Raw genomic sequence first — 13,449 nt, 5'->3', positions numbered from 1 at the left:
GCTCAGCTTTTGAGGAGGAAAGAACTTGGCTAAGAAAGCTGTGACCAGCTTATCCCAAGAGTTCAGGCTATCTCTAGGTTGAGAGTACAACCTTGTTCTAGCTCTGTCTCTTACAGCAAAAGGGAAAAGCATAAGCTTATGGACCTCGGGATTAACTCCATTGGTCTTAACAGTATCACAGATCTACAAGAATTCAGTTAAGAACTGAAAATGATCTTTTGATGAAAGTCCATGAAACTTGCAATTCTATTACATCAGAGAAACTAATTGAGGCTTAAGCTCAAAATTGTTTGCTCCAATGGGAGGGATTGAGATGCTTCTTCCATGGAAGTTGGAATTTGGTGCAGTGAAGTCACCAAGCATCTTCCTTGTATTGTCGTTGGGTTCGGCTGCCATATCCTTTTACTGTTCAAAAATTTCAGTCAGATCCTTTTCAGAGTACTGTGCTTTAGCTGCTCTTAGCTTCCTCTTCAAGGTCCTTTCAGGTTCAGGATCAGCTTCAACAAGAATGCCTTTTTCCTTGTTCCTGCTCATATGAGAGAGAAGAAAACAAAAAAAGTATGGAATTCTCTATGTCATAGTATAGAGATTCCTTTATGTGAGTAGAAGAATAAGAATGAAGGAAGAAGAAGAAAAATTCGAACACAGAGGAGAAAAGAGGGTTCGAATTTTAAGATGAAGAAAAGTGTTAGTAAATGAATAAATAAATAGAAAGAGATGAGAGAGAGAAGAAAATTCAAATTTTAATTAAGAAAAAAGAAAAATATTTTTGTTTTTATTTTAATTATTAGTTAAAATTTGAAAATTAAGAGAAGAGGTAAAATTAAAATTAAAATTTAAAATAATTAGTTAATTAAAAAGAATTTTGAAAAAGGGTAAGGAATTTTCGAAAATTAGAGAGAGAAAAGTAATTAGGTGGTTTTGAAAAAGATTTGAAAATCAATTTTGATAAGATAAGAAGTTAGAAAAGATTTTGAAATTGATTTTGAAAAATATATGATTTGAAAAATATATGATTAAAAAGATATGATTGAAATTTATTTTGAAAAAGACTTGAAAAGGAAATTAAAAAGATTTGATTTTTAAAATTAAAATTGATTACTTGACTAACAAGAAACTAAAAGATATGATTCTAGAATTTAAAGATTGAACCTTTCTTAACAAGAAAGTAACAAACTTCAAATTTTTTAATCAATCACATTAGTTGTTAGTAAAGTTTTTGAAATTTTGAAATGAAATTAAGAAAAAGATTTTGAAAAGTTTTGAAAAAGATTTTTTTGAAAATTTTCGAAAAACAAAGGAAAAAAATGAAAAAGATTTGATTTTGAAAAAGATTTTGAAAAGATAAATTTTTGAACTTGAAATCTTGACTTGACTAACAAGAAACATCTTATTTTAAAAATTTTTGACTAAGTCAACCCAAAGATTTCTAAATTTATGAGTGAAATAAGGAAAAGATATTTTTTATTTTTTTGAATTTAATGAGGCAAGAGAAAAACCACAAAAATGACTCAAAACATGAAAAATTAATATCAAAACAAAGAAAACATGCAAGAACACTTTGAATGTCAAGATGAACACCAAGAACATTTTGAAGATCAAGATGAACATCAAGATTTATTTTTGAAAAATTTTCAAGAAAAGAAAAGCATGCAAGACACCAAACTTAGAGATTTTTCATGTTTAGACACTATGAATGCAAAAATGCATATGAAAAACAAGAAAAGACACAAAACAAGAAAATTTGAAGATCAAAAAAGGAGACTTATCAAGAACAACTTGAAGATCATGAAGAACACCATGCATGAGTTTTCGAAAATTTTTGAGGAAAATAAAAATATGCAATTGACACCAAACTTAAAAATTGACACTAGAGTCAAACAAGAAACACAAAATATTTTTGTTTTTATGATTTTATTAAAAAAATTTTGGATTTTTTTGAAAATTATTTTTAGAAAAATGAAAAAGAAGAAAAATTTTGAAAGATTTTTTTAAAAACTTTTTGAAAATAAAATAATGGTTAAAACACGAAGAAAATTACCTAATCTGAACAACAAGATGAACCGTCAGTTGTCCAAACTCGAACAATCCCCAGCAACGGCGCCAAAAATTTGGTGCACAAAATTGTGATCTCAATGGCGCCAACAACTTGGTACGCACAATTGTAATCTCAACTCTTTGTCACAACTTCGCACAACTAACCAGCAAGTGCACTGGGTCGTCCAAGTAATAAACCTTACGTGAGTAAGGGTCGATCCCACGGAGATTGTCAGCTTGAAGCAAGCTATGGTCATCTTGTAAATCTCAATCAGGCGAATTCAAATGGTTATAGAGTTTTGATAATTAAAAGATAAATAAACATAAAATAAAGATAGAGATACTTATGTAATTCATTGGTGGGAATTTCAGATAAGCGTATGAAGATGCGTTATTCCTTCTGAATCTCTACTTTCCTACTGCCTTCATCCAATCCTTCATACTCCTTTCAATGGCAAGCTGTATGTTGGGTGTCACCGTTGTCAATGACTACTTCCCATCCTCTCAGTGAAAATGGTCCTCTACGGTTTCTGTACGGCTAATCAACTGTCGAATTTCTTATCTCGGATGAAAAATACCATGCACAGATATCGTATGGCTAATCAGCTATTGGTTCTCGATCGTGTAGGAATAGGATTTACTATCCTTTTGCGTCTTTCACTACGCCCTACAGTCGCGAGTTTAAAGCTCGTCACAATTATCCCATCCCAGATCCTACTCGGAATATCGCAGACAAAGTTTAGACTTTTCGGATCTCAAGAATGCTGCCAATTGATTCTAGCTTATACCACGAAGACTCTGATCTCAGATTCAGATGCCCCATTGTTAGAGGGGAGTCGATGTGAATTGGTGCACAAAATTGCAATCACACTTTTGCAATCCACACAACTAACCAGCAAGTGCACTGGGTCGTCCAAGTAATACCTTACGCGAGTAAGGGTCGAATCCCACGGAGATTGTTGGCTTGAAGCAAGCTATGGTTATCTTATTAATCTTAGTCAGGATACCAATAGGATTCTTTAGCCTCGATTGTAAAAGATAAATAAAAGGGTGAAAAAGGAGTAATTGTTACGCAGTAATGGAGAACATGTTGGTCTTCTGAACTTCTGTAACATAATGCTTTCTCACTTTCATAAATGCAAGGTTCCTTCCATGGCAAGCTGTATGTAGGGTGTCACTGTTGTCAATGGCTACTTCCCATCCTCTCAGTGAAAATGGTCCAAATGCTCTATCACAGCACGGCTAATCATCTGTTGGTTCTCGATCATGTCGGAATAAGATCCATTGATCCTTTTGCGTCTGTCACTACGCCCAACACTCGCGAGTTTGAAGTTTGTCACAGTCATCCAATCCCAGAATCCTACTCAGAATACCACAGACAAGGTTTAGACTTTCCGGATCCTCATGAATGCCGCCAACAATTCTAGCTTATACCACGAAGATTCTGATTAAGGAATCTAAGAGATACTCATTCAATCTAATGTAGAACAGAGGTGGTTGTCAGGCACACATTCATAGGTTGAGGAAGGTGATGAGTGTCACGGATCATCACCTTCTTCATAGTGAAGTGCGAATGAACATCTTAGATAGGAACAAGCATGTTTGAATGGAAAACAGAAATAATTGCATTAATTCATCGAGACGCTACAGAGCTCCTCACCCCCAACAATGGAGTTTAGAGACTCATGCCGTCAATGGGTATAAAATTCAAATCTAAAAATGTCATAAGATACAAAATAAATCTTTAAAAGTTGTTTAAATACTAAACTAGTAACCTAGGTTTACAGAAAATGAGTAAACTAAGATGGATAGTGCAGAAATCCACTTCTGGGGCCCACTTGGTGTGTGCTGGGGCTGAGACTTAAGCTTCTCACATGTCTGGGCTGTTTTTGGAGTTGAACGCCAGGTTGTAACCTATTTCTGGCGTTGAACTCCAACTTGCAACCTGTTTCTGGCGCTGAACGCTAGACTACAACATGGGACTGGCGTTGAACGCCAGTTTACGTCATCTATCTTCATGTAAAGTATAGACTATTACATATTGCTGGAAAGTCCTGGATGTCTACTTTCCAACCCAATTGAGACCGCACTAATTGGACGCCTGTAGCTCCAAAAAATCCATTCCGAGTGCAGGGAGGTCAGAATCTAACAGCATCAGCAGTCCTTTTTCAGCCTAAATCAGATTTTTGCTCAGCTCCCTTAATTTCAGCCAGAAAATATCTGAAATTACAGAAAAACACACAAACTCATAGTAAAGTCCAGAAATATGAATTTTTCGTAAAAACTAATAAAATTATACTAAAAACTAACTAAAATATACTAAAATCTACCTGAAATTACCCCCAAAAAGCGTATAAAATATCCGCTCATCATGAATTGTTGATTAGAAACCCAAGAGATATACATTCAAGCTTATTTTCATGTAGAATGGAAGTGGTTGTCAATCACGCATTCATAAGTGAAAATAGTGATGAGTGTCACATAATCATCACATTCATCATGTTCTTGTGTGCGAATGAATATCTTAGAACAAGAATAAGCATGAATTGAATAGAAGAACAATAGTACTTTGCATTAATACTCGAGGAATAGCAGAGCTCCACACCTTAATCTATGGTGTGTAGAAACTCCATTGTTGAAAATACATAAGTGATGATGGTCCAGGCATGGCCGAATGGCCAGCCTCCCCAAATGGCATATGAATTCGAAAATAGGGAAAAAGACCTGATCCCAAGATCAAGGATGATCAAAAGATGTGAGTACAATAGTAAAAAGTTCTATTTATACTAAACTAGTTACTAGGGTTACAAAAATAAGTAAATGATGCATAAATCCACTTCCAGGCCCACTTGGTGTGTGCTTGGGCTGAGCATTGAAGCTTTCGCATGTAGAGGCTTTCTTTGGAGTTAAACGCTAGTTTGTAACTTGTTTCCAGTGTTTGACTCTAGCTTGCAACTTGTTTCTTGCATTTAACGCCAGAATAGAGCAGAAAATTTGCGTTTGAACGCCAATTTGCGTCGTCAAAACTCGAGGAAAGTATGGACTATTATATATTGCTGGAAATCCCTGGATGTCTACTTTCTAACGCAATTAAGAGTGCTCCATTTGGGTTTCTGTAGCTCTAAAAAATCTATTTCGAGTGTAGGGAGGTCAAAATCCAACAGCATCAGCAGTCCTTTTTCAGCCTCTGAATCAGATTTTTGCTCAGGTCCCTCAATTTCAGCCAGAAAATATCTAAAATCACAGAAAAATACACAAACTCATAGTAAAGTCCATAAATGTGAATTTTTCTTAAAAGCTAATAAAATATACAAAAAACTAACTAAATCATACAAAAAACTATGTAAAAATAATGCCAAAAAGCGTATAAATTATCCGCTCATCAATCAACCTTTGAAAATCTCAAATTCCGTCTAATCTACATAGCATAGGCACTTGTATAATCCTTAAACTCCTCTCTTGACATATAGAAAGTTTCAATGTACTCACTCATGTTTTGTGCAGTCAATACTTCTTCCCAACAAGATCATCCTCATTATCACTAAATGGTACATCTAGAAAATCTTCACTATTATACCCTTCATCCTCATTACAAAATCCCCCAACAATCTTCTCATTTTCCTTATATTTTCTAACTTGTTTGCAATATGAATTTAGGTCTAAGTAGGAGCAGACTTGAATTAATCCTCTTTGCTAATGAAAACATCAATTAATCCAAACAATCCCTTCCTTGTCATCATTACTATCACCAAAATCAAACTTCAGTAGTACTATGGTCTGATGCATAACCCTTTCTTGAATCATCACTCCAAGAATATTCACTCCCTGACTCATCATCCTTAGATGCCTCAGTTCCTTTTTCTCCCTTATCCAATCCTTCACTCTTAGACCCAACTTCTTCCTTTGGGATTGATCCAACATTGCTCTGCCCTTGTCCAGTAAATGGTTATCTATTTTATAATTTAGCCGAGACATGTTTATCCTTTTTATAATTTAGGCAAAAAATAATTCTTTTTTATGAAATATCAGAATGAATAAAATAGTATAAAATTATTTGTTTGTATTATTTACTGTTTCATTGTTGGATTTCATTTAGTTCGATGTAATTTAACATGATAAGCTTATCTTTGTTATCATGAAGTAAAAAATAAGAGTCAAATTGAAATGTTGTTGACGTTTAATGAAAAGAATATATATAAGAGTGAAAATCAGATGAACAACTTGTTCCAAACAAAAAACATGATCATGACGGTTTATGTAAGTATTCAGTAGATGAGTTGTGACTTGTGGTCAACTAAAATCTGTGATATTAGGCCTTGGGAATTTAAGTTAGAAAATCTATTAGACCACTTGTTTAATGTAGTCATGGTAGTGTTATCTGAATTTTGACTAATTGTTATTTAATTTGGTATCTGTGATGAAGTATGTGGTGGATGCAATTTTAGGAGTGGTTGTATTTGTGGAGTGATACTTGTTACTGTGAATGTGCCTAGTACTTCCGGAGGGATTTGTAATGTGTCACAGAAATATTAAGTAGTAGCAACATTCTTTTCATACGGATCAGACTTGGAATATATTAGGGAGCGTGAGGAAATTAGATGGCGAGTTATTCGTTGATAATTTTTTTATTTTCAGATCGAATACATTGGTCATAGCAAGAAATTCTGCATGGAGGATGAAAGCAAATGTTTTGGCGAAGTAGTCAGTTCAGATGCTGATGAATTTGATGTTGAGCAATTGGATCCAAGTGGGCAGGATGACCTGTCGGATTAGGGAGATGTATTTGGTCTTACTGTAGCTGAAACAGAGAACAAGGTTTTCAGAATGGAGGAGCATGCTTATGAATTCTATATCAAGTTTGGGAAGTGCCATGGGTTTGGTGTACACAAGGGAGACTATGGGAAGGATGATGACGGAAATGTAATTAAGAGGAGATTCTTTTGCAACAGAGCTGGGTTAAGGGATGAAAATCACTATAATAGATTAGATAGAAAAAGATGTCATAAGCCTGAGACACGAACGAACTGCCAGGCTAAGTTGTCGATATATCTTGACAAAGAAAGTTCGAACTGGAAGGTCTGAAAAGTCATCCTCGAGCACAACCATGAGTTAGTAGCTAGGTGTATGGTACACTTGATTCCAAAGTTCCGTTGGGTTTCATGTGCGGCAAAGGATCAGCTAGATGGTATACAAAGTTATGGGCTACCTACATCAAAGATACTTGGGTACATGGCAAGGATTGTGGGGGGGTATTCACTATTGGGTTTCACAAAGAAGGATGCTTATAACTACCTTGACCGGACTAAGCGCGCAAGGATCGCAGATGGTGATGCAAATTCTGCCATTGTCTATTTGGAGGGAAAGGCTTCTGTGGACCCCATGGCAATGGCGAGGTATAACCTGACTAAGGAGGATATGTTGGCCAACTTGTTTTGGGCCGATGAATGAGCAGAGTTGATTACCAACACTTTGGTGATGTCATCACGTTCGATTCGACGTACAAAAAGAACAAGTACAGGAAATCGCTTGTAATATTCTCAGGTGCAAACAACCACAAACAGACGACTATCTTTGAGTTTGGGTTAGTGTTGGATGAGACGATTGCTTCGTACAAGTGGATGCTAGAAAATCTCCTTGAGGTGATGTGTAATAAATTGCCATCTGTTGTAGTCACAGATGGCGATGATGCCATTATTGCCGCAGTTACGGAAGTTTTTCCTAGTGCAACCCATCGCCTATGTGCTTGGCATCTATAAAAGAATGTTACATCTAATGGGAATGAGCAGATGTTCAGGGACTTATTTTTGAGGTGGTTGTATGCAGATATGTCGATAGATGACTTTGAAGCGGAATGGGCTGAAGCAGTGGATGAATATGAGTTATATGATAAGTTGTGGGCAATGCAGATGTACGAAAAGAGAAAGATGTGGGCAAATGCATACCTTGGTGACAAGTTCTGTGCTGGGTTTCGTACCACATCACGATGCGAGGGTATAAATTCCCATGTGAAGAAATTCCTTAGCTCAAAGCACACTATACTAGAGCTTGTGCAAAACCTTGAGCTAGTCCTTCGTGAATATCGGAACAATGAGATGGTTGCACAGTTCAACTCCATTTATAACATCCCTATTTATGATAACATGCCTTGATCCAATCGAAAAATGTGCTGCCATGGTATACACACGGACCATTTTCACCAACGTGAAAAAGGAGATAGATGCGGTTGGAGCTCTAAACTTTGTTAGTAAGCGGAGGGTGTCGACGACGGTAGTGTACACAATGGAGGAGTATGGTAATCCCGGGAAGCCAGTGGTTACTTTGATCGACATGAACACGACAAAGTTGGAGTGTAGATGTAACTTTTGTGCTAGAGAGGGGATACCTTGTCGACATATGTTTTTTGTGATGAAGCATGAGCACTTGAAGACAATTCCTCATCGGTTAATTTTGAAACGATGGCGTAAGGATGCTAAGGCCGTTGAAGACTAATCGGAGAAGAAGGACGTAGCCAATGATCGGGGATTCTTGCTTCGGCATGGTGCCTTACATACGGCAGCTCAATGGTTGTTGTTTCTTGGTGCGCAGAGCCATGAGCTATTTAATGTAGCGATGAGGGGAATTCGTAGCATGTGTGTTGACATGGAGGGATTGCGCGGGGATGGCTATGATCAGACCAACACAGATCCTGAAGTTGGTGTGCGTGATCCAGCTATCGTGCGAACGAAAGGGGCTCCTAGTACCCGGGGGGTAAGGGGTAAAAAAAGAAGATGCACGACTTGCAGGCGGACTGGACACACCAAGCGAAGGTGCGCTGAAGGGTTCAAAAAGGCATCTGTAAAGCTGCACGACTTGGAAGACGATGCTGATGTGATACCACACAAAGAAAAGGTTGGTCTAAACATGTTCATTTTGTTGTGCTGAACTAGGTATCTGATTGTGGTTATGGTGTATAGGTGGACTTAGAATTTAAAAGTTTTTGTCCTTGATTCTAACTTTTGTCGATTATTTGAACTGTTTTTTTGTTGAATATTAAAACTGTTAGGAGGTCTAGTTATGATAAAAAAAATTTCTAGAGTATATTTTGTTATTTGTCTTTGTGCTCTTGTTCTTGATTTTCGATTTGTGTCCTCTCTGTGAAAAGTTGGAGTTTTGATAACAGTGCATTACCATTAAGTTTTATTGGTCGTTTCTGATAAAGACATGAAAATTAGCACTCTTTGAATTTTAGATTTAAATGTGGGTTGGTGATAACAAAAGTATGGCTTTGAAATTGGATTTATGAAACTTGGTTTTGAAATTGAATTTTTGGTTTAAAAATATGTTTTTCGAGGCTTGATAAATCCGAATTTGAAGCAGGCGTCTCAAAACTGGGGCTAAAGTGGATGTTGTTTGTGTTTTTCAAAATCCGGAGCATTCCCACCCCTAGTGGTTATATGTCACATTCATTTTCTTGCTGATTCATTGTTGCAATATGTTGTTATTCTATACCCTGTGAAGTAATTTTTGGAGTGAGTCCCCAAAATTGAACCAGGTAGCAAAGGGTAGAACTGCTGAGGTAGATGGGGAGGAAGGCATAACAGCCGATTGTGAGTTTGATCGCATCATTGGAACAGCGCAAAGTGAGACGGTTAAAGCCAAGGCATGCAAGCTGGAGGAAAACTGGGCCATTGAGGTGCTGGACCTCCTTCGTTCACTCTATGCACACGTTGAGTACAAGTGACAAGTTTTACCATTCATGAGTTTGTTACATAGTTGATGATGTCGAAGCAATGTACTTCTTAATGGGACCTTTCGTATACTAATTTGTATGATATGAATATTATATGTAGATGGTCACATTAGTACTCCGTTAGAACATTATTGACGAGTTGACCTATGTGGAGTTTGGTCTTATATTAGTATGATTTTGGTTTGTCGAACTTGGCATCTTGACATAGTCAAGACGCATGTTATTATGGATCTCAGCAAGGTACTCGCAGCAAGAGGCTCAGTTATGTTTGTTTTAATATCCTTGTTTCTATGTCAAAACATTTCAAATCTAACCGGGTTGATTTTCCTATACATTGGCATGCACTAAATCATCCCAATTCATTAATAAAAGCATATAACTCAGAAAAGTACTCACAAATCTGCTTGTTAATAGTTTTGCTCACAAAACCCAACCTATGTGAAGTTCTTATGATATATTGTAATCATCTTATCCATTAAAAGAAAGAAGAGTACTCACAAATCTAGTTGTTAATAGTTTTGCTCACAAAATCCGACCTATGTGAAGTTCTTATGATATATTGTAATCCGACCTATGTGAAGTTCTTATGATATATTGTAATCATCTAATCCATTAAAAGAAAGAAGAGTACTCACAAATCTGATTGTTAATAGTTTTGCTCACAAAATCCGACCTATGTGAAGTTCTTATGATATATTGTAATCATCTTATCCATTCAAAGTTAACAAATAAAATTAACTGGAAAAAAAAGAACCGGTAAAAATGCTTCAATTGTGGAAAAAGCAATATAGAAGTAACAGTTTTATATGTACTATGTACCTTTTAGGTTATGTTTATGTACTTGTTAGCCTATGTCTTCAAAATAAATAATTTCAAAAATCTGGATAAACCATGTATTATCCCATTAAAAAATATTATCATAATTAGAGTGAATAGAAAGGGAGAAAAAAAAATAAAAAATATACGAAACAGGCAAACTACAAAGTTACGAAGCAAGCATAGACACTATTGATCATCAACACGTAGGATACTTTACTGCAAGAGGTTGGTCTATCCGTTACAACCGCATCAATAATAGACTTGCAATAAGGTGTTGCTGGCTTTTTCTTTCACGAATAAAAGGAAAATTTAACAACAGCTTGCACAATGTTAACAAAATACAGAAGGGAGTACCAATCTACAGGGGCATCTAACATGCGTGCTTATACAATAGCATGTCAATCAGACCATCAAAATGTAAAAGGAGATGTCAACGTTGCACCTCAATACCTAATTAATGAAAAGCCCTCCCCCAACTTAGATGGTGAGACTTTGGCTACTACTGCTATCAACACAGCAAACATCCATCTTGGGATCTTTTCTGCCCTTTCCACGCTTGTAACATGTTTTCTTGTGCAGCAGTGTGTAATGATGCTCCACATCTAGCTTACAAATCTTATCCTTTTTAGAATTAGACTTTGACAAAATTAAATCTAATGCCAGCCTCATTCTTGTCTGAACATTTACCACCTGTATGAAGATAATGTATGAGACTTTATTAGATCATCAACTGCATTTCGGGATATGACCTTCATGATGAGTTTTGAGTTTTGATTACCTCTAGGTTGTAAGAAGTCCACAACTGCGACAATTCCATCCACTGTGCTACCCAAACCCCACAATCTCTCCTGAAATTAGACAACTCAACTTCGATGTTACCAAAAATGTGTTAAACATTAAGGATACATGGACAAATTTTCGAGGTATCTTTCTGATCTTACGAATACTCTCCTTGTTGGCCAGTAATGGGTTCTGTCAGTTTGAAGTCCTTAATCATTGTAGGAACGCTAGTTTTTTTTATATAAAATCTCCTCCCCCTAAGCATTGTATGCAAAAAGAGAGCCTGTGCCATAGAAAGGTGAGATCAAAATTAATAGGGTTTGATGAAACTATAAGGGAACATTTTGCGTAATCTTGAGATACTGTATCGCACCACAAATTGCATTTGTCCGACCCTTTGGTCGTAAAACTTGTTGTCCTTGAAGGAGTCTAGATAAATTAGATTTTGATTGCGCATGTCTACTACCATTAAGTACCAATGCCCCTCCGTGTACATTGGTATGTATATCTGATTCCTAAGACGGGTTATATTAGTAAATTTTTGACACACGAGTGCAACAGCATTACTTCCCAGTCCTTACCATGTTATGTATTAAGCAAGACGGGTTAAGAATGGGGTACTAGTTTACCTTAGTAATGTCGTCAACCGGACCCATGTAGCGGTGTTCAACGTACTCCAACGACTCCTTGCAGTAGGTTGTTGAGTTGAGAACTATTTGCTTCATTGGGTTAAAAGAACAACACCTTGTTAGCTGTCTTATAAATTCAACTTACATAAATAACTGCAGTGCTTAGATTCCCTCTACAAGGTTACGCGAGAAGAATGAGAACTCACCGAGAAAGTCGTCGGAAGCCACCAAGTATTCTCTGTCTGCTCATCTATCAACATGGTCACAACCAAGTTTAGCACCTGTGTCATTGCAAAAGAAAGATCACTAATGGCTAGCAACAGTTGATAAAACCAGTTATGCATACAAATCTACGATAAATTAATTTTTAAACACAAGTTTACATCGTCGACGACTTCCTTCCCTGGTCAAAGCGTCCAGAACGCGTTCCTATCTCCAACATAGTGATCATTGGGCACCAATATCTCTCTGCACCATAGAAGACGACAACATGATGGGTTCAGTTACAAAAACCTGCACAACATTAGACCAAAAAATTCGCTGCATGAGCCTTTAATTTTTTGAAAAATAATTATCATTTAATTAGATAATTATGCAGTAACATAGACAGGAAGATAGCATCATTAAACTCTTAAATGTGTAAACAAATTATCAGCAATAAGAAAAATAAAGCCTGACATACAAGAAGGAGAAAAATTGGGACAACAAACGGGAACTCATTGATAAAGTAAAAAAAATTAGCTTCCAAGCAATGCAAAAATAAACATGGGCAACACCGTCAAACCACCCACAGCGCCAATGGAATAACTATGTAACATAAACCCACAGGGAGTCCCGATAGTTTGCTCATAGTGCACAATGCATATTGGGTCTTCTATATTATACTGTACAGTGGAAGAAATGTTGGGGTGTCAACGAATACCCCCCAGACATGATACAAATTATGCAGCAACATATGTAAGATGATATCATCAATTAACTGTTAATCAATATGCATAACAATTAAAATGCTTAAACAAAATATCAGGAATAAAAAAAATAGCCTAACAGAAGAAAGGAGGAAAATTTGTTAAACAAACGGAAACCCCATTCATAAGGTAAGGAAAATTAATATCGCATGCAGAGGACATCATCGGCAACAACCTCGAACCACCCACAGTGCCAACGGAAAGGCTTTGAAAGAAAAACCCACCGGCGCGGTCCTAATCGTTTGCTCATAATGCATAACGCATGCTAGGTCTTCTATATGATAGTCTATAGTAGAAGAAATGTTGGCGCCAACAAAAACCACAACACAAATGAAACAAATTAAGCAGTACTGTTGGCAGGAAGATAGCATCACTTAACTCTTAAACAATTATACAACACAATTAAAATGATAGAAAACCATGCAGAACTTAGAATACTTGACTATATGCAATTTTTAAACAGAAAAAGAAAAACCCCCAAATTAAA

General features: G+C 36.4%; 1 protein-coding gene across 1 annotated transcript; it reads left to right on the top strand.

Annotated features, from left to right (window-relative positions):
* Positions 1-7,481: 7,481 nt before the first annotated feature.
* On the top strand, positions 7,482-8,186 carry LOC140175136 (protein FAR1-RELATED SEQUENCE 5-like). Its single transcript, XM_072202063.1, has 2 exons — positions 7,482-7,776; positions 7,861-8,186. The coding sequence occupies exons 1-2, from the start codon at positions 7,482-7,484 to the stop codon at positions 8,184-8,186; spliced, it is 621 nt and encodes a 206-aa protein (XP_072058164.1).
* Positions 8,187-13,449: the final 5,263 nt, after the last annotated feature.

The sequence above is a fragment of the Arachis hypogaea genome, chromosome 9, assembly GCF_003086295.3.
Source record: "Arachis hypogaea cultivar Tifrunner chromosome 9, arahy.Tifrunner.gnm2.J5K5, whole genome shotgun sequence".
NCBI classification, from domain to species: Eukaryota; Viridiplantae; Streptophyta; class Magnoliopsida; order Fabales; family Fabaceae; genus Arachis; species Arachis hypogaea.
Note: the sequence above shows the minus strand (reverse complement) of the source record. Positions and strands in the feature narration are given on the sequence as shown.

Coding starts and splice junctions, on each gene's coding strand:
- LOC140175136 (XM_072202063.1), top strand. CDS start 7,482: ATGAGCAGAGTTGATTACCAACACTTTGGTGATGTCATCACGTTCGAT. Junction 7,777..7,860: donor TAGTGCAACCCATCGCCTAT/GTGCTTGGCATC, acceptor GGTTGTATGCAG/ATATGTCGATAGATGACTTT.